The 20,679-nt window shown below is 41.1% G+C and overlaps 1 protein-coding gene across 5 annotated transcripts in view; it reads right to left on the bottom strand.

Annotated features, from left to right (window-relative positions):
- The window catches only part of PRELID2 (PRELI domain containing 2), a 586,088-nt gene that overhangs the window by 495,049 nt on the left and 70,360 nt on the right, over positions 1–20,679 (bottom strand). For 3 of the 5 annotated variants that reach the window (XR_011567718.1, XR_011567719.1, XM_070793740.1), the window contains exon 7: positions 17,497–17,566. Coding sequence is in view for 3 of the 5 variants with exons in the window: in XM_070793740.1 (XP_070649841.1) it covers positions 17,507–17,566 (60 nt within the window). In the remaining 2 variants the exon portion in view is untranslated. Of the gene's footprint in view, positions 13,420–17,496; positions 17,567–20,679 lie in introns of all 5 variants that reach the window. The other 2 variants (XM_070793739.1, XM_019965169.2) reach the window with 1 other exon arrangement.

The raw sequence follows: 20,679 nt of genomic DNA on the forward strand, positions 1-20,679 counted from the left end.
CATGCTGCAGTCCATGGAGTCACAAAGAGTTGAACACAATTGAGCGACGGAACTGAACTGAAGCCACTAGGTCTATGGTTATTTGTTAAAGCAGCAATGGGAAATGAATACACCTATTTACATAATATTTAATTAAATAGTCATAACTGTAATGAACATAAACTGCTTTGGGAATAAATACAAGTCTTACAAAACATGTAGTTCAATTTTTGAGAACAGAATTCTCAAAGTAAATGAGTGAGGTATACTAGCAATGATTATTCAGGATGCTATAGATATCAGTCACCATGTATAGGGGAAAACAGAGAGCGTTCATCAATCCAGCCAACCAACCTCCTAATCTAGAAAGAAAGCTCACTTTTTTTGATTGGTTGCTAAATGCCAGGCACTGTTCTAATTACTTTACAACATTTCTGTCAGTAAATATAGTTTCCAATTACATTTCACCAATGAGAAAAAATTCAGAGTGCTTAAATAACTTGTCTCAGGCTACGCAGTTAGTAAATGGAAGACTTACTAGCCAACACTTGATCCATGATCCATCCAATTTGACAGTTTAGGCTCTTAAAGCCTCTTCTAAACATGAGTTTCTACATTCCCCAGATGCTAACCCAAATAGCTTATTTTACTGGTGAAAAAACTACAATTAGTATAAGTAAGTCTGGCTCTATCACCATAGTAGTCAAAATCACAGGAAGAAACAATAGTCAGACGGGGTAATTTGAAAGGAACTAAAAAAAGGCCTTTTCACAAGATGTGTTTTTATACACACTCAGAAACCATCAACTGAGTCAAAGTGGAAGTTTATTCCACGTCAAGGAAAGAAGGCAAATAAAATTCACATGAAAATGACATGACAAAATGCAAATAGTAGTTTGTGATCAGGAAATATAAAGGGATATATAGACGTTTCTCTCTGATGTTTCTAGCATCACATGGCATTATCAAGAAATTTCATTTGCAATATGATAAATATGTAGCCAAACAATGATTCCAATTTAGCCACTTACTACCTATGTGCTCTCAGACAAGTCACTTACCCACTGTGAGCCTCCGGTTCTCACCTGAATGTCACCTTCTACCACCTCCACACGGCTGCTTCAGGGATTACACATGATAATGGATACGGAAGTGCTTCGTAAATAAACTGACATGCCCTCTACAGATATGAGGGATGATTACAACATGTGAAATAAATGAAGTGGATGATCCGCATGACCAGCTGTGTCATTAGACTAATGCGTGCTAACTCAGGCTCCCTCTGAAATGAGTAGAACTTTAGCTCAGAGAAATGCTGGGTTTTGTTTAAAACCTTGTTGATGTTACAGGCTTTGTCATCCAGGACCTTTCATCACTGTCTCTGACATCTGAGAAATGCCAAATCGAATAATCATCCTTAAGTAAAATAAGATGACAAATTAAAATCCAGGCAGAGTCCTTTGCAATTACAACCTACCACTGCAACTGGCCCTTGTTTAAAATAGTTTCCTTAAGTCCAACTGCTCAATTCCCTCTTGCAATGTATGGTATTAAACTGCTGCTACACAGTGAGGCCACACATTTATTATAAAAATAAAATGCCAAAAATCACAACCATTTTGGCCTTTATTTTTCAAAAAAAAAAAAAAAAAACCTTTTACTGAGTGTACAATATAGTCACAAGTGAGCTTCTCAGACCTGTATTTTTAGAAAAACACTTTTGTTTAAATGTATGAACTGGTGAGGCAGAATAGATGCTGAGTGAATTGTGAAATGGACTATCTTAACTTTACATTTCTCATACTCCTGAGCAAAATATTTGTTAAGTGAATGCTGAAAAGGAGAGGGCGGCATGTGGATGACCAACTAATCTGGAGATGCAATTCACAAAAGATATGTAAATAATAATAATATGAAAAAATTTCAACTGCAAGCTCCATGAGAGCAAAGTCTTTATTTTGTGAACTATTCTATCTCCAACACCTTCTTCCACCGATTATGGAACACAGGAGATGGTTGACATTTATTGATAGGATGGATGAACTTCCCTGGTATCCAAATAAGTAAGTGCAAACTAAAACCATAGGAAGAAGTCATTATTTATCTAACAGATGACCAAAATTTACATTTTGCTTTTCATGAAAAACAAAACAATGTTGACAAAGCACAGAAGTAGAAGATTTCAGGTGTGATTCTATTTTGGAAACAATCTGGAAGGAGGAGTAGGGGAAAAGGAGAGAAAAAGAGAAAAAATAGGGAGAGAAAAGGAAAAGGAGAGATGGAAGATCTCCAAATTCATTTATTCCAATTCCCTCATTTTACAAGTGATAAAGTCACTCATTTATTCCAGACGGGACCAAGTCCCTTCCCTCAGAGCTGTCAAATGGAAGAGATAGACCTGAACAAGTTATAGGAAGAAGTACAGTGTGCTATGTGAAAGGGTAATGGGGATCCCGCCTAGTGAGCTTAGGCTCCCTCGGAGCTAGCGTAGGCTCTGAAGGAGCTTCCCAGAAATGACACTTCAGCTGAGAAGCAAAGGAAGGAGCGCAATGACTTTGGACTTATAAAAAAAAAAGTCAGTGGTACTAAATTTAAATCCCTGAACGTTACAGAAAAAACAAAACAAGCATACTATGACAAGTGAAGGAAAGAAGACAAATCAACTAGGAAACTTGAGGTCCAAACAACAATATGACAATGAGTTTCCCTTGTAACTCACATATTTCAGGCTGAGTGCTGAAGAAACCAGCAACCTGGAAATGCCAACGGGCACAGACCCCCAAAAAAGCAAACAAAACAATAAAAGCCCTCTCTCTCTAGGCAGAGGACCAGGAAAGGGGCAGCCTAGTCATCACTAAAAGAAAAGGTTACCCAAAGACAGTCACTCAGAAACACCACATGATAAACCAAACAAATTTTCTAAAATGTGTTTGAATGACCCCAAGGAAGGCATCCCCAAAACAGAACAAACAGAATTTTTTTTAAAAAAAGGAAAACTTAAGCCCTAATAAGTCAATAATTATATTAAATACAAATGATCTAAATAACCAATTAAAAGTCAGAGAATGCAAAACAGATTTAAAAACATGACCCAACTGTATGTTATTTATAAGAAATGCACTTAAAAAGTAACATTAATTAAAAAAAAATGTAGGCACTCCTATTAGAGGTACTCTAACTAAAAGAAACTTTAGGGCAAAGAAAATTATAAAATTATAAAAGATTAATCCAAAAAGAAGACATAGCAATCCTAAAAGTATACGTACAAAAGAACAGAGCTATAAAACACGTGAAGCAAAAATCTACAGACATAAAATGAGGAACAGACAAATCCACAATTGTAATTGAAGAGCTCAATAGCCTTCTCTCAACAACTGATAGTACAGCTACATGGAACATCAGATAGAATACAGAACAACTCAACAACACCGTCAACCATTAGGATATAAGCAATGTTTGTAGAACACTTCCCCCAACAAGAGCAGAATATCCATTCTTTTCAAGTTCCCATGAAATATATACCAAGATAGTTTATACATTCTGGGCCAGAAAAAAAAAAAAAAAACAGTAAATTTAAAGAGTTGAAACCATTTGAGTGTGTTCTCCAACCATAGTGTAATGAGATTAAAATCAAAAGCAAAAAGGTGTCCACAAAATTCCCAACTGGAAGACTAAACAATACACTTCTAAATAATCCATGGGTCAAAAAGAAACTCTTGAGAGATATTTTTTTAATATATTGAACTGAATAAAAATGAAAATACACCATATTAAAATTTGTGGAACACAGTTAAAGCAATGCTTGGAGGGAAATGTATAGCACTAAATGTATACATTAGAAAAGTGGAAAAGTCTCAAATGAATAATCTAAAATTCCTACCTTAAGACCTACAAAATAAAAGCAAAATAGCAAAGCAAAGCAAGCAGGAGACAGAAATAATAAAAACACAAGTCCATAAAACACACCAAAAAATCACTGAAACAAAGAGCTGGCTCTTTGGAAAGATCAATAAAGTTGACAGAGCATATGATTAAAGACCAGGCAGACATGAAAAAGATAATATGAAAATACTATGAACAACTCTACAAAAACTTGACAATTTATACAATATGCAGCAATTCCTCAAAAAACACAAGCTACAACTCACCCAGTATGAAATAGAAGAGCTCCATAACATAGATCACATTTGTAATTAAAAATCTCCCTAAAACAAAGATCTTCAGGCTTGGATACTTTCACTGGCAAATTCTACCAAATATTTAAAGAATTAATACCACAGTCTCTTCTAGAGATTGCTTGAGTGTTTACTATGTGCCAGGCACTCTTCCATTCCAACTGTTTTTACATGTCTTAAACTCATTTAATCCTTTCAACAACCCTATAAAATAGGCCCTATTACCCCTCCATCCTATATGAGGAAAATGAAGCCCAGACTGCTTATTAGGCACACAGCTAGCACAGAGCATAACTAGGATTCTAGTTTAAACCTCTGGGCTCTATTTGAAGCCAATCAGATTTCTTGTATTTTAATCTAATGCCAAATTTATTGTCAAATTTCACTTTTGTGAAGGGAAATTCAGATCTGACCAGGATGTGTTATTTCAACAAAGAAGCTGGGGTAATACCAAAGCTGGCATTCTCAACAGAAACATGTGTTTTTTAAACAAAAATAAAGGTTATTCCTGCTAGCAGCTGCCATACAATTTCCATCTACATGACAGTTAAAATATATCTATAAACCAGAAAAGGGCTTTCTTATTGGAAATGATAAGAGCTTCATGATAACAGAAACAGCCGCACCACTATAATTACAAGAATCAAAACACTGCTTCATTAGTTTTTCCCTGTGTTTGTTATTTTACCCCATCAAGACTAATTACACCCCTTCCCATTGATTTTAACAAGCACCCTGGGTTAAACACCACAGACAGCCCAGTTAGAGAAAGCTGTGGTTTATAGCTGCATCTGAACTGCCTCTGTTTAGAAGAAAACAGTATGTTTAAAGCATTATATTGACAAATGAAATTTTCTTATGTTTTCTCTGAATAAAAGTGGAAACATGACTGCTCCCCTCAAAAAAAAATGTAGTGAAAAATAATTTAAATTTTAATAGTCAGTAAAGGCTCTTTCTACTTATGTACTTCCTTCTCAACAACTAAGAGCTCTACATTAACTCAGTCCTCAAAATAATCTGTGATGCCCCTGAAGGCAAGCCTTGCCCAAGTTTCCTGGGTATTTGACACGTTTTCTACTACAAGACATTGGCAGGCAAAGGCCATGCTGCCAGGAAGGAAGGCCGACTCAGGGGCACAGCGGTTCCGGCAGTTTTGGGGGGTCAGAGGTGGCTCCCATCAGGTCTCTCCAACTTTTCCAGAAAGGGACCTCTAACCAGCAGAACAGGGCCCGCAGGATTTGTTGTTTAGTCGCTAATTCGTGTCCAACTCTATTGCCACTCCATGGACTATAGCCCACCAGGTTCCTGTGTCCGTGGGATTTCCCAGGCAAGAATACTGGAGTGGGTAGCCACTTCCTTCTCTAGGGGATCTCCCAGAGTCAGAGACCGAACCCGCATCTCCTGTATTCGCAAGCGGTTTCTTTACCATTGGGCCACCAAGCTTTGAGGATGTACTAATTGCAAGTGCTTCTGTAAGACTGAGCATATATAGCTGCCATCCTTCAGAATTTCCATATATTCAGCCTAACATAACACCTGCTATGTACAAGGCAGCTTGTGAAGCAGGGTCCCAAGCAAGATGTCTTTTATGTCTCCTTTTGTTAAAATTAAGAATCCATTGCAATCTCACACTCCATGAAGTTATACATTCAAGAAAAACGTTTTTCCTGCAAATCTTTGAGAGAAATTTGCTAAGAGGAGCATTTTGCCCATCTATCTTTCAGCTCCACGCATCCTTCAGAGAGATGGCCATATTTTCCCAGTACAAATACATACACTGCTTTGAGAATTGCTGGTGATACCCCTAGGAAGAGGTTTCAGAGGTAGATCAGAGGGACTGGCTGGCACTTTGATATTCCCCATTTCTTCGCTGCAAAATCTTTGCCTTTAATAAGGCCCCCAAACCATTGTTACCGTTTATTGTTTCAGGACAAAATGGTTCTCATAGCACTTGACAGAACAATTAACACCTAAGGAAACAAGTTATAATGCTGGCTCTAACTTCACACATACAAAAAAACTACTCTCCATACTGGAATGGTTCCAACTGTAATCTGATGCATAGTTTAATCCAATTTAAAACTGTAATTAAAAATCGTAGCCATCTAGTTTCAAAGCTTTAAATCCAACCACCAAGACACCAGAAGAGCTGTATTGAACTTTTTTCTGCTGTATCTGTGGATACGTTCAGAAATATTTTTAAACAAATTAATTAAGGCTCTAAACCTCCACGCTATATTCCCCAGCTCTGAAATGTCATTTGGGAAAGAAATTAAGACAGTAAAGTTTTCCTTGTAGTCACCCTAACCTAATCAGTGACTGGTATGACCTTGTACATTTCTCCCCTCCTTGCCTCAAATCCTGTTTCCATTTACTATAATGTTACACTGGGATCATTCATTTATTGAATTTTTTCTGGCTGCTTTTTGGAGACTTCATGTCCTGAGGACCACAGAAAAAAAATTTTTTGACCAATTGACAAGAATGACTTTGGTCTTGACTAATGACTCCATCCTTAAACTACACAAATAACAGAGGAGCTTCAGCCCCAAAAATAATTTCCCCTAAACCTCTAAAGAAACTGGAAATGGAATCATTTCAAAGTCTGAATAACTGATGGACTCCTGAATTTAAGGAGACACCTAAACTCAAAACAGGAAAACAAAAGCATGCAACTGAACAGTTAGCATTTTCTCCTTTGTCATCGGATCTAAAAGTTCATCCTGGCACTGACACAAAGCAGTAATGATTCCATCAGCAGCTTAACAGATGGCAGGCACTAAATGGCTCTAACCTTCTCGTAGAATGCTGGAGAATAGCTCCGTGGAGTTTAATTTAACAGGATGGGGACTGCTATTTTCTCTCTGCTGTCTCCTGCACAGCATGACTGTCCATAGCTTAGAGAGCTACATCTTAAGGTCCGGCAGTGCAGTCACTCAGTTTAACCCTTTAGGACAAATAAAGGTCTTGAGTTGTTAGGGGATCCTTGCATGAGATTCTGTTCCACCAAATACAACCCAAAGTTTTGAGTTAACAAAGCAGGCTGTGCGTGGTGGCGTATTTTTAGGCTGTCTTTTCTTCTATTAGCATTTAAGAGACACTGGATCATCTTTTTCTTAGACAACGAATTATATTTTTCTGAAGGACTAAAATCCCAGGTGGCACAGTGGTAAAGAATCTGCCTGCCCATGCAGGAGACACAAGAGACATGGGTTCAATCCCTGGGTAGGAAAAATGCCCTAGAGGAGGAAATGGCAACCAACTCGTTTCTTGCCTGGAAAATTCAATGGACAGAGAAGCCTGGTGGGCTATAAAGTCCATGGGATGGCAAAGAGTCAGACATGACTAAGCACACACACAGGCAAAATATTAGGAAAAAAAAGTTTTCATTTTGCAAACTCCTTCTCCCAGCCAGCTTAAGGATAACCACATTACTTAGAATCCTGATAGAATCGCTGCAGCTGTTCGTGATCAGTTGGGGAGCTTGATGCAACCCTGAGGCAGGGGCTGCAGCCTAGAATCTCTGGGGTGGGATCCAGGCACCAGAATTTTTGAAACTCCAAGGGGATTCCAATTGGCAGTCGAGGAATGTAAGAAATATAGCATTTTAAGTTAAATCTCTCAAGTGTTTCTATAAGTTAATTTTTATTCGGAGTCCTCATTGCACTGGGTCTGTCCTTACGACTCTACCCCTTTACCTGCCTCAGTCTCTCCAAGGCTTGTGTGAAGGCTCCAGGGTTTTCAAGATGAGCCAGAATTAGTATGACCTGCCCAGACATCAAGGAAACCAGACACTGAAACTGCAGCCCTGAATTCAGGGATGTCCTCAGAGCAGGTTGTAGTGGTTAGAAAGGTCTGAAAGTAAAAGCCTTTTATGCTGCATATTGCTCCCTGCAGTCATGGTGCACTCCTGACCAGGGTAGGAGGTGGTCCCACACAGGGCAGCTCCACCTTTCTGTGTATAAGGCTGAGCCTGGAGAGAACTCATCTTCCAAAACATATGATGTGCCCTGCACTAATTCAAACATGATTACACAACCATGCAAGCTGCTGGTGAGGCTGTGGGGCCATCGAGCTATACATTTTGTGCTGAGCTCTCCACTGTGCATCCTGTGCTATTTTCTGCATCTTTTAATTAAATAAGCAATCACGGTGTGATTAACCCAAGTGATAAGTGTATCTGGTCTTACCATCAATTAGTGCCCCGTATTGTTCCCTCTTAGTACAAGGAAGTGGTAAGCCTCTTGGAAACCCACTGGATCAAGTCAAAAGAGAAGACAAATCCCGTCCTTCTATTGCACACAGTAGGTGTTCAATAAGTGCTGGATGAATCAACCAAGGACTCTACCCCTCAAGGCCCCCAGGCTTTAACAAAGGAAAGGCATCAACAGGACTTGGACAGGGCACTTTGGAAACAAGGCGCTGAAATCTACTTGCATACATTCAAGTAAACGGTGGACAAACACAAGGACAAAAGCAAATCCCATGTAAACAAAGTACAGAAAGCATAGCTGAGCCTCACAAACAGGTCAACACGCAGCTGCTCTGTCTCTGCCTCCCCTTTAGGACCACATGACTTCATGTCTGTTTCTCGTGCCTTCCTGCCCTGCAGAACCTTTGTTCCGTTAGCACAGGACCCATTTTCTCATCTGGTAAGAGCAGCCTCTGCTTGTTTCTGGGAGAAACAATGGCTCCACTTGGGAGAGGCAGGGAACGAACATATCTGATTGGCCTAAAACTCTTCTCTGGGATTGCTAAAAAGAACTAGATTACTACATTAGATTATCATTGCTACAAATGATACATACAAGCTCTGCCGGGTGGTGTGATTCCCTCGAGAAATTAACATTCACACATAAATATTAGTTGTGACACCTTTATTTCAGAAGGATGACAGGATCAAATTTCAAAGGGATACAACTAATTTGTAGCTCTAAATCACAGTAACACTGAATCAAAAACACTTTATCCCAAACAGACAGTTGGCACAGATATGTTCATTTGTAATCTACTTACATTTAACATTATAAAACTGTATATATAAGAACACTAACACAGTTGGGGAGACAACAGAGTACACATCTAAGGACATCATTGGTACCAATACCTCAGTTATCTTGTGGTCACAGATCTGACAACTGCAGTTGAGCATCAGGAAGTAAGTCAGAGGAAGTAGCAGAGCCACTAAAATAACATAGCAACATTGATCCACTTCACTGTTAGAAAAGCCTCCCGAAGACTCGCTTGGCTCCTGTTTACTGTTCCTTCACACAGTATGCAATTAACAGCATTACCCAACCCCAGGTGGCAATGGAGATGGAAGTTCATAGAGATACGCAGAGTTAGGCAGCGAGACATGACAGGCAACAGTGACAGAAAAGAAGAAACTTGGAAAACCATGGAAAAACTGAAGGAGCAGAGCTGTTCAGCAGAGGGGCTTTAACAAACCTGAACAGAACCTGAAAGAAGGCAAAACATAAATGACCATGCTGAAATGAAATTCCTATCTTCAGTAGAGTCTGTTTACAAAAGCAGGGAAATAGATACTAAATTAAGAGTTTCACGTAAATGGCTGAATTAGAGCAAAAAAGACGTGCGACTTAAAAGAATAACCTTACTGAGAGAGTAGCATTGACATATAAACACTACCACGTGTAAAATAGCCAGCCAGCTGGAAGTGCTACGTAACACAGGGAGCTCAACTAACTGCTGTGATGCCCTAGAGGGGTGGGATGGGAGGGCGGCTCAGAGGGAGGGGATATACGCATACACATGGCTGATTCACAGTGCTGTACAGCAGAAACTAACGCAACTTTGTAAAGCAATCATAGTCGATAAAAAACAAAGGATAACCTTGAGTCGGCTATACCATGTGCCCATGATGTCTGATAAATAAGATATTACTACACAATACTGCTTATAAAATACACAAAGCAATTTATATCCAAAGAATATAGCACCTTTTATATCCACATAAAACCTGAAACCACAAAAGCTCATTCATGGTGAGAGCACCTCAATCATGTAGGGATAGCCTAAGTCAGCCTCTCTGTGCATGAGAGCTTGATACTGTGTCCTGTATTAATCAGTGGGCCCAATCGACTATAAAGCCTTCTTATATGATAGACACACAAGCCACAAACACTTCCCCTAGATCACCGTTTCTCAAAATCTGGTCTGTGGAACAGCACAACCCAATCTGTTAGTGAACTTGTTTTAAAATGCAGATCCCTGAGTCCCAACTGAAATTTCATGAATCACTGGGGCAGACTCTCGGAACCTGCAGTTGAGCCCACCTCCTCAGGATTTATGGTACAAGCAGAAGCCTGAGAATCACTTTGATACAGCCTCACCTTCACTTGTAGGTTCAGCAACCAGGCCAGGAGCAGGCTGGCCAGGTCTGGGAGTTAACCCTGCCCACTCATGTTCCTGATGTGCCCACAAGGCTATACTCCTGGTTTTGACATTTTATAGATAGTCAAGTTAGACATGGACTTCTAAATGTTGTATCACATGAAAAGGGTTCTGACATATAATTTAAAAAAAAAAATTAACAAGCCCTAATTAATTTTAAAAGGAGCATAAGATTTCTAAGCCATATATGTAAGCTTGAAGTAATGGATGCCCACGGAGAAAAAAATAGTGAAGAAAAGTGTCTGATGTGAGTTCAGAGGACTGCTCGGGAAAGGGGAGGAAAATACATGTGAAAGCAGTCTTGGGAGAGGCAGAGAGCAGCTTACATCCAGAATCGGGAAATGCAAATCTCTCAAAAATTGGCTGAGATGTTTAAGCTGGTCCTTAACACTCTTGAAGCAAAGGCTGGAAACTACCGGCAAACATGTTTTGTTTGGCTGGCACAATGTTTTAAACAATCCTGAATTCGTTGCCAACACATAAAAATTGGAAGTTTTTTTTTTTTTTTTTTTAATTCTATCCTTTCCCTGGAAATTGGAAGAACAAGAAAAACCAGCCACTTGGCAGCACTGTGCTGAACTGGGTGGCAGCTGCCCACCTTTGGCCAGCTACATATTCCTGGGGTCTCCCTGGGGTCCAGCAGCCTGCTTCATGCACCAGATCACTTGCCAGACCCTGTAGGCATTTGCATCAGCTGCACCAGCTTTAAGCAATTAAGGCCAAAAGTCAGTCTCTCTGTGCTTTACTCTAACAGTAATTCCTGCTACAAAGATGCTTTCCTACCTTGGAGGTGTTAAAAAAGGAATCAGATAATACCTGCAAATCACCTAGAAATCACTGTAGAGTTCGTGTCCTTAGCTGTTCATTGGAATCACCTAGGGAGCTTTATAAAAAAAAAAAAAAAAAGCTGATGTTTAGGATCCACTCCTGGAGACTCTGACTTATTGGTCTGGGATGAAACCCCGGCAATAGGACTGCAGAAAGCTCCCACGTGGTTCTAATGGACAGCCAAGGCTGAGAACTCCTGCCTTCAGGGAATGCAAGTTATTGAATGTGAAGGGTTGCATTTATTCTCTTTTTTTTTTTTTCTGGCCAAACCTTGCAGCTTGCAGGACCTCAGTTCCCTGACCAGGGCCTGAACCCAAGCCATGGCAGTCAAAAAGTGGAATCCTAACCACCAGGCCACTAGGGAACTCCGAAAGTAATGATTATTCTAACATCAACTTTCAAATACTGGTTTCCCACCTCTCACCTCCATGATAACTCACAGTACCTTTTATTTTTGGAAATGTGCCATTATTCCAAAAACCTACGTTTACAAACTGGAAAAGGAGGTCAAAGCATGTTCAGATTTCCACCATTCATTTTCCCTCTGAACCCAACCAAAGAATAAAACACTAAGGAAATAAAGGGAAATTATCCTGAGATACAAAACTCAGGCAGCACAAACAGCTCAAATACCGTATGAGGAGCTCACAGTGGCTGGCTTGTATTTAAAAAAAAAAGAAGAAGAAGAAAAAAAAAAAGAAGAAAGAAAAATACAATTCCTCTGAAATTCATCAGTGCACTAAATGGAAAATTTTTAAATATTAAAAAAAAATGATTTCCCCAAGACTTTCCAGTAATGGCCCAATTTTTATCTTAAAATGAATTGCAAATTATTGCCTCTCTTCAAGCTTTCGTTTAGGTAGTGCATACATACATTTTGGTTTCCGATCATAGGAAATGCAAACTACCATCATCTAATTTTCAAACAGTAATACTACGTTACGTTACACTGGAAAAGCACATTTCCAAAACGGTATCACATAATAATAATAATGGCTTCTATTTACTTCTGTGTACCAAAAAGCATGCTAGGCACTTAATCACATGTTGTCCAATTGTTCCAACAACCTTGTAAGGTTAACTCTATAACCCCATTTTACAATTTTAAAAATGAGTATCAGAAAGACTTTAAACTACATACATGATCATGGAGCTGCTGGGAGCCGCGTGTATGTTCAAACCCACTTCTGTTCGTTTGGCTCCCAGACGTGCACCAAACACCCTGGTTTAATCATCACAAGTAGAAATATCTGTGCCCGATTATCCCCATTTGCTCAGTGAAAAAGCCAAGAGGTCACGTGATCTGCTCCACATCCCAGAATGAGTTAGGAGGAGCCAAGATGACAGCCCACAGGCCCCCTGCCCGCTCCAGGTTGTGTTAAGGACCAATCACAGTTCACATTATAAAAGCTATGCTGGTGGCAGGTACGTTGTATTGCTGGATAGAAAAAAATCAAGTGCTCCTGACTTCTGAGACTCTTCAACATTACTATGAATATGGCTTAACTTCAACACAGGTCTGGTGTTTTTCTGTCTGTTTCAGGCCACCCAAGAATCAGGTATGGGGTTTAACTCCTTTATTTGCCCCAGCATCCTCTTGTGAATTCTATGAGCCATGATGCCTAGAACAAGCAGAAACACACAGCACTTTCCAGGCCTCTGGCCCATCCTTAGCTGCCCTGACACCATCACCAGGCAATCAGCAGGATGTCCTGATGAAGGACGGACATCAGCTTCTCCAGAATTTTTTCTTTGGACATCACCTTCTCCAGGACTTTTTCTTTATTTGTAAAATTGCAGAGCTTGTGCCGCAAGAATCAGCCAGAATGTGTCAGCCCCACAAAAGCCTCTCTCTGGGGCCGATTCCCAGGGGCATGGATCACATCAAGTGCCAGCAGGAAGGCCTCCTCTTCTGTAAGCTGCCAACACCACATCCTTAAACCTGTATCTCTAAACCCATGTCTTTGGATGTGTTGTGTCCGAGGAAAGATTCTCGAGCAGAAGAAGACACAACACGGCTTCCCTGCAAGAGAAAGCAAACAGGCTTTATCACCTAATAAATATGTCTCAACAGTCAATACTTATTTGCCTGCTTTTTCTGAAGCAACTCTTAAGAGTCACTTGAATTCTATTACTTGAAGAAATTGCATTTCTGCCTCCTAATGATCTTCTAACAAAGCAAGCACCTCATTTTATTAAGTCCAGCTACCCAGAGGAGCTGGTTCAAAGGGAAGTTAAGATATAGCGAAAACTGAGGTCTTTATCATTCCGATGTGAAAGAAGGTGACTATGTTATCAAACCTCACCAGGCCCGGCCTCCCAACTGCCAGCAGCAAGAACAAACAGATGTCAGGGCTATTTGTTTTCTTCAAAAATGACAGGAAATCAAAAATCTATCAGATAGATGTGTCAGCTGCACACCGCAAGCGGACTGGTTAGTGAGATTTATGCACCTCCCTCTTGGCTCAGGACAAAATCACCTTCTAACTATCAACACCAACTAGGATACACGTGCCACTGAGATATGGAAGCATCATTAGTGCGAGGAGGTACCCTACACAATGTGGTCAGGTTCTATGTGTGATTTTAAATTATGCACATTTGAAATGTGTAGTAGAACAGACCCCATGGAATGCTTTTTGAAAACACTGCGACATTCCAAAGCTCAAAACCTGAGTACACTGGACATGGCACCTACAGTATCGCCACAGCAGAGTGCTACTGCACCTGCTAAACAAAACGCCTATATTTCCACCCCACTACGCATGTGCACTAGAACTTTATGAAGCAATTTTAATGGTCACTATTGCTGGTGTCTTGGCTTCATCGTTGTGATTGTTTTAATGCTTTTTCATGCCTTAAAATAACACCCTCCAACCCCTGGTCAGAGTTAACGCTCATGCTATTATTAACTTTGGACTAGAGGCGAGATGTGATCAAATGATACATTTAAAACAAAACAAAGACCATACCACCACCAGGAGGCCACCTCATGCTAATTTAGGAGCCATCAAACTCTAATCCCTGGGAGAGGCAACTTTTCTTAAAGGGCCAGATGGTAAAAGATATGTCACAGCTCTATGCTTCTGCTGTAGCTGGAACATGACCAGGAACATAGCTGTGTTTCAATAAAACTTTATTTACAAAAGAGGCCACAGGTTAGATTTGACCTCTGGGTTATAGTTGGCTGACTTCTGCTCTTTAGCTATGGAGCTAATCCCTACCCCTCACCTCCCCCTCAGCCCTTTCTTTTAATGTAGCATTTTATTGCATATAAAAGAAGTTTCCCCACCTACATTCTCCCACTCTGGTAAATGTAATTTTGAGGAAATAAAAAGTTCCATTAAGATAGACATATTTCAAACTTGCCAAAATTCTGTAAAAACAGTCCAAAAAATGAGCTAAAAGGTTGGAGCAATAAGCTGGCAACAGCACTACAGGAACAGCAATGCCTCAAAATGTTCCATATCGTGTTTTTCATGATGTATACATTTGTCAAAACTTACCGAGTCATACACTGAAATTAGTCAATTTAATTGTGCTAATGAAGGCAATTTAACTGAGCAATGAAGCCAATTTTGAAAAAAGCGTAAAGCCTTGGCCTTAGCCCCTAATTTGCAGTGACTGTAGACCTCTGTGGTAAGAGTATACAGTACTTAATTCATATTTGCCCCTGAGAGAACTGGTCATAAATGATGACAGTCTGAACTATGTAAATCCTTCAGGAACCCTGTTGCATTAAAGGCATTAAATGCAGCTCTCCTGCACTCAACTCCTCATAGCATCCAGACCTCAACTTCTTCACTTCAGGGAGAACTGGTTGCTTTTTAGAAACAACAAAAAGCCTCGGGATCATGACTTAGCTTTCTACCACAGTAAAACCAAAACCAAAAAACAAGAACATGGATCATTTAAGATGGGAGGTAATGCTTATTAAATTTCCACTTTTTCACTATAACCCTTTAAATCAAAACCACAGGCTGACGATTTCAAACATGAGGTGTTGTTGAGTCTCAACCCCTTTCAGTCATCTTTGCTCCACTGTGAAGCCTGTCAACCTTCGAGGAGGGGGAAGAAAAGATAAAAGTGTCAAACAAGAAGAGGCTGAGGTGCTAAACTCAGGGAAAAGCCAAACACAGAAAATTACTCCTCCTCTGATTAAAGTTAATGGAAGATGTACACAATAATTTCAAAACGCCAGCTATTAGCTTTTGCAGGATCCTTGCATTTCAGCTGTCTCCAACTCCAAGATGGGAACTTATTTAAAGCAATCGTTCTTAAAGTGTGGTCCCTGGAGCAGGCTCACCAGCATCCCCTGGACTCTGGTCAGAAACACAAAGTGCACTGGGACGACCCAGAGGGATGGTATGGGGAGGGAGGAGGGAGGAGGGAGGAGGGTTCAGGATGGGGAGCACATGTATACCTGTGATGGATTCATTTTGATATTTGGCAAAACTAATACAATTATGTAAAGTTTAAAAATAAAAAAAAAAAAAGAAACACAAAGCCCCAGGCTCCGCCCAGACCTCCTGAATCAGGAACTCAAGAGTGGGACTCACCACTCTGTGTTTACCAAATTCTCCAGCTGATTCTGACACTCCTAAAGTTTCCAAATCACTGATTTAAAGTCTGAAAACCAATATATACTTGTAAGTGGAGTTCCTCATTCTCTAATTGACCTGACTTTAGATTCCACCCTGCAGGGTAAGATGGGCTCTGTGCCCAAGTGCACAAGCACCAGAGGTCCTTGGTAAGCCTCACAAAGAGGCCAGCCTGGAAAAACAGGGGGATGTGGCCAAGTTATTCTCCACAACGTTCCCAAGAACAGAGCAGATGTGGGAGCACACCACATGTCGATTCCATGCCAACATTTTTTGAGCACCTGCCATGTGCCAGGCTTTCACTAGATGAAATTATCTTGCTTAGCCCTTCCAGTAATAAATAGATGTATCAGTATGTGTTAAGTATACAGAGGTTTAATATTCATCAGAATGGAATCAAATTCGCTAACAAGCAGAAACCCTTTATAATTCTCTACTCCTCACACCCAGGCCTGGACAGCATGCTTTGAATGCTGAGGTTCTTGTATACAAATGTTCCTTTTGCTTCTTCTTTGGTTAACTGTTCTCAAACTTTATTGGATATCAAAGTTAGAGACCAGGTCGTTTATACAAGACCCTGTATACTCTAGTTTAAAGCCAACATAAGGAACTTTGAGGTAATTCTGAATTACCCATGACAATGTTTGCTCTACTCAATGGTTTTACCTTCTCTCAGATGTTAAAAATCAAAGTCAGATGAATCATGTAAGATGCAAATCCACTAACTTATATTAGGCTTTTAGTCTCTCAGATAACTTTGTTCTGCCCTTCCCAGCAAGCATGCCATTCTCCTTGATGTAGATAATAAAAACTTAAGGAACTGAAAAGGAAGCACTTCTGGAATCCACCTGCTTATCTGTTAACCCAACATCACTTGCCCTGAAAGTGGCATGTGCTCCAGTACAAGTACTATCTGCCCATGGCATCCTCTGCCCATGGCAGGCATTGCTAATCAATCACAACACTCTTACCCAGAGCCCAAGAGTTATTCTCCAGGCCTTGGAATCCTCCTCAGTAGCATTTCAGACAGCCACCCCTGATCGGCAGGAGTACACATGACTGATGAAATATCTGTATTTCACTGGTCAATCAACATGCCCCTTTCTTAATTTTTTTTCCTGCTCCAAATACAGCTTTAAACCCCTGCTTTCACTGTTCTTTGGACACTAAAATTAAGCTTCAGTTAATTCTGAACTGCAGTCTCTACAACCTATGCTATCTTGAGGGTGGCAACCACGGTGGATTATATTGAGCAGTTTAAACAATCTAAGAGCAGTTGTAACCCAGCATGTAGTACAAAACTGCTCTGAAAATCAAAGAACCAAGCAAATAAAGGTATATAGAACAGATAATAAAAACACTTGCAAGAAGCATCCTGTGAGTATAACTGGGAAACATACAGCAAGAATAGCCCAGGGAGGCTGAACCATAATACTTAGGCTTATAAGCATGAAGACATAGCTTGAGTAAATAATTCTGATTTTGCTTTTGGTACTCACTGGTGATTTTTTATTCGGCTAAGGGGGCACCACACTGTTCCTTTAGCAGCATCTCCATTATTCTAATTCCCTATGGAGAGAAGAAAGAAACATCAAAATGCCACATTTCACGGACAAGCACTTTTACATTTATCACAACCTTTCCCTTCAAGGAATCCAAGCAATGGCCATGTATTCATTTCAGAAAAGTAGGCTTGTAGTCATATCTCACATTTTTATAATATTCCATTCAGCAATTTTATATACATTATCTCCACATGTGCTCGGAACTACTTGGGGAAACAGGCAGAGCAGAGCTGTGAATCTTCCATTTTAAACATAAGAAAGCAATTCAAGCGACTTACTGAAAGTGATCCAGCTACTAAGTGGCACTGCCAGAGGTGGAATAACCATGGTGATAGTTAACACTACACTAGGGACACCAGAGATCACAGATCACTGTAGCAGGTATAATGATGACGAACAAGCCAGAAAGTACTGACATGTGACACAGAGACACGGAATGAGCAGATGCTGTGGGAAAAACGATGTCAAAAACTTGCCTGGGGATTTCCCTGGTGGTCCAGTGATTAAGAATTTGCCTTCCAAAGCAGGGGACATGGGTTTGATCCCTGGTCAGAGAACTAAGATCCCACAAGCCACAACCAGAGAAGCCTGCAGGCCACAACAAAGACCCAGCACAGCCAAAAAAAAAAAAAAAAAGACTTGCTTGATGTAGGGTGGCCACAAACCCTCAGTCTGTAAAATGTGCAATATCTCAATATCTGTGAGGTGTGATAAAGGGAGCTATGCCTGTGTTTACCAATACTTACCCAAGGGCTAGACTCGATGCTAAGGTCTGCATGGGCGTTATCTGGTGCACCGTTATCTGGTGGTGGGTACAAGGTGCATTACAGAGATCCTCCCCCTTCTGCCAGCACACAGCCACCCTCAGCCAAAGGGAGCTGCAGTACCTGAGGTCATGCCCCTCTCCAGGAGTGGCCCACATCGGATGGCTAGCTGATATAAGATAGAAAGACCCAGCCCCCCGGGTAAATTTGGGTCCGCTCGGAAGGGCATCCCATGGCCACAGTTCCCCATGGGATCAGCTGGGTCCTTCATCACAACTGCACTGCAGTTCACGGTTACCTTCTGCCTGCTCCCCTCACTCCCTCACAAGAGTTGTTCCCAGGAGCCCACTCCAACAACCCTCTGCACAAAAATCTCCATCTGAGCCTGTGTCCGAGAGCCCAACCTTGTTTAATACACACAAAATTCCTGAACAGACACCTTCATTTCACTGATGAAGAAAACAGAAATTCAAAGAGGATTTAGTAATTCCCCCCACATTATACAGCTATTCAATAATAAAGCCAGAGGAAGAACACAGACGCTGAATTCTGGTTTCAGGGGCACCCCTTAACATCACAAGGCTCACACCAAGGCTGAACACATCAAGTTGCCGGCCCACCCACCTCAGCTGGTCAAGTTCTACGCTGAAGGAAAGAAGACAGCAGATACTCCCTCTTTCCTTCTTGAAGGACAAGTTCTGTAGATCAGAGGCTAAACCTTCAGACGGAAAGGCAGGGTTTTTATGTAATTATGAACTGGAGTGATAAGGAATTCAAAGCTGGGTTATCAGAAATGGGACACTGCACTCAGGGACAGGACAGAGGATAACAAAGCTAACTTAAATTGCAGGCCTCAGGCCCCACACAGTAAGGCTTTGATTTCGGAGGACTCTAGTAGACCCCAGGGTGCTGTATTTTTAACTGGTGCTTCCCACAGTCAAGCAGGGCTAGGAAACACTGAGTGAACCTACAGGAGACAGTAGGGACTTCTTACCCAGGGTTTGTTCTGAGCCACAGGTAGGGAATGCATCTCTAGAGAAGACAACACAATATACTGAGTACTAAAGTACACTGAGGGCTGCCCTGGTGGCTCAAAGGTAAAGAACCATCAGCAAGGAAGGAGACATGAGTTCAATCCTTGGGGCGAGAAGATCCCCCTGGAGAAGGAAATGGCAACCTATTCCAGTATTCTTGCCTGGAGAATCCCATGGACAGGGGAGCCTGGTGGGCTACAGTCCACGGGGTCACAGAGTCGGACTCGACTGAGCAACTTCACTCACTCATAAACAGAGGAACCTGGTGGGCTACAGTCCATGGGGTCGCAAAAGAGTAGGACACAACTTAATAACTAAACACCACCACCAAAAGTACACTAAACAAAAGTTAACATTTCCTTGAGGTTCCTTGAGGTTTTCCAAAGGTCCTTCAGATTTCTAGCCGTTGTTGTTGTTCAGTCACCCAGTCATGTTCGACTCTTTGCAATCCCATGGACTGAGGCACACCAGGCCTCCCTGTCCCTCACCATCTCCCAGAGTTTGCCCAAGTTCATGTTCATTGCATCAATGATGCCATACAGCCATCTCATCCTCTGACACCCTCTTCTCCTTCTGCCCTCAATCTTTCCCAGCATCAGGGACTTCTCCATTGACTCAGCTGTTTGCATCAGATGACCAAAATACTGGAGTTTCAGCTTCAGCATCAGTCCTTCCAATGAGTATTCAGGGTTGAGTTCCCGTAAGATTGAGTGGTTTGATCTCCTTGCTGTCCAAGGGACTCTCAGGAGTCTTCTCCAGCACCACAAATATAGCCACTATCTTGAAAGGAAGAAATATTAACTAAAGGATCTTGTTGATGCCAAGAAGCATGGAATGTGGGGCGAACCCAAACATCAGACTATAGGGCCAGGAGCCCTGATGAGTACCCTGCTGGGTACCTCAGGCTCCTCACTTTTACCAAGGCATCACTTAGACCAGAGAGTTCAGGGCACCCAGAAGCTGATTAAACAGTGGAACCCACAAAAGCAAATACAGATTCCCAGCCCTGCCCGGACCCCTACAATCAGAACTTCCAAGGCTGGAGCGTGGAGTCTGCAGACAGTCCTCTTGTGGTTCTGAAGCACAACTTGTTCAAATATGAGAATTTTTTTTAAAAAAAGGCAGCTGGATACCACCTCCTGACACTGATGAAACTGTCCTTAATCATTTCTGAAGATACAGCACATACTCTTAGAGCTATTTACCTTTTTAATTAGACAAGAAAGGAGGGGTTGGGGATGAAACAAATGGAATGACATTTAAACTAATTCTGCTCTCACTCATTCAACAACAGAACCAGTTCACAAATATTTACTGGG

Source organism: Bos indicus, chromosome 7 (assembly GCF_029378745.1).
Source record: "Bos indicus isolate NIAB-ARS_2022 breed Sahiwal x Tharparkar chromosome 7, NIAB-ARS_B.indTharparkar_mat_pri_1.0, whole genome shotgun sequence".
Lineage (NCBI taxonomy): Eukaryota > Metazoa > Chordata > Mammalia > Artiodactyla > Bovidae > Bos > Bos indicus.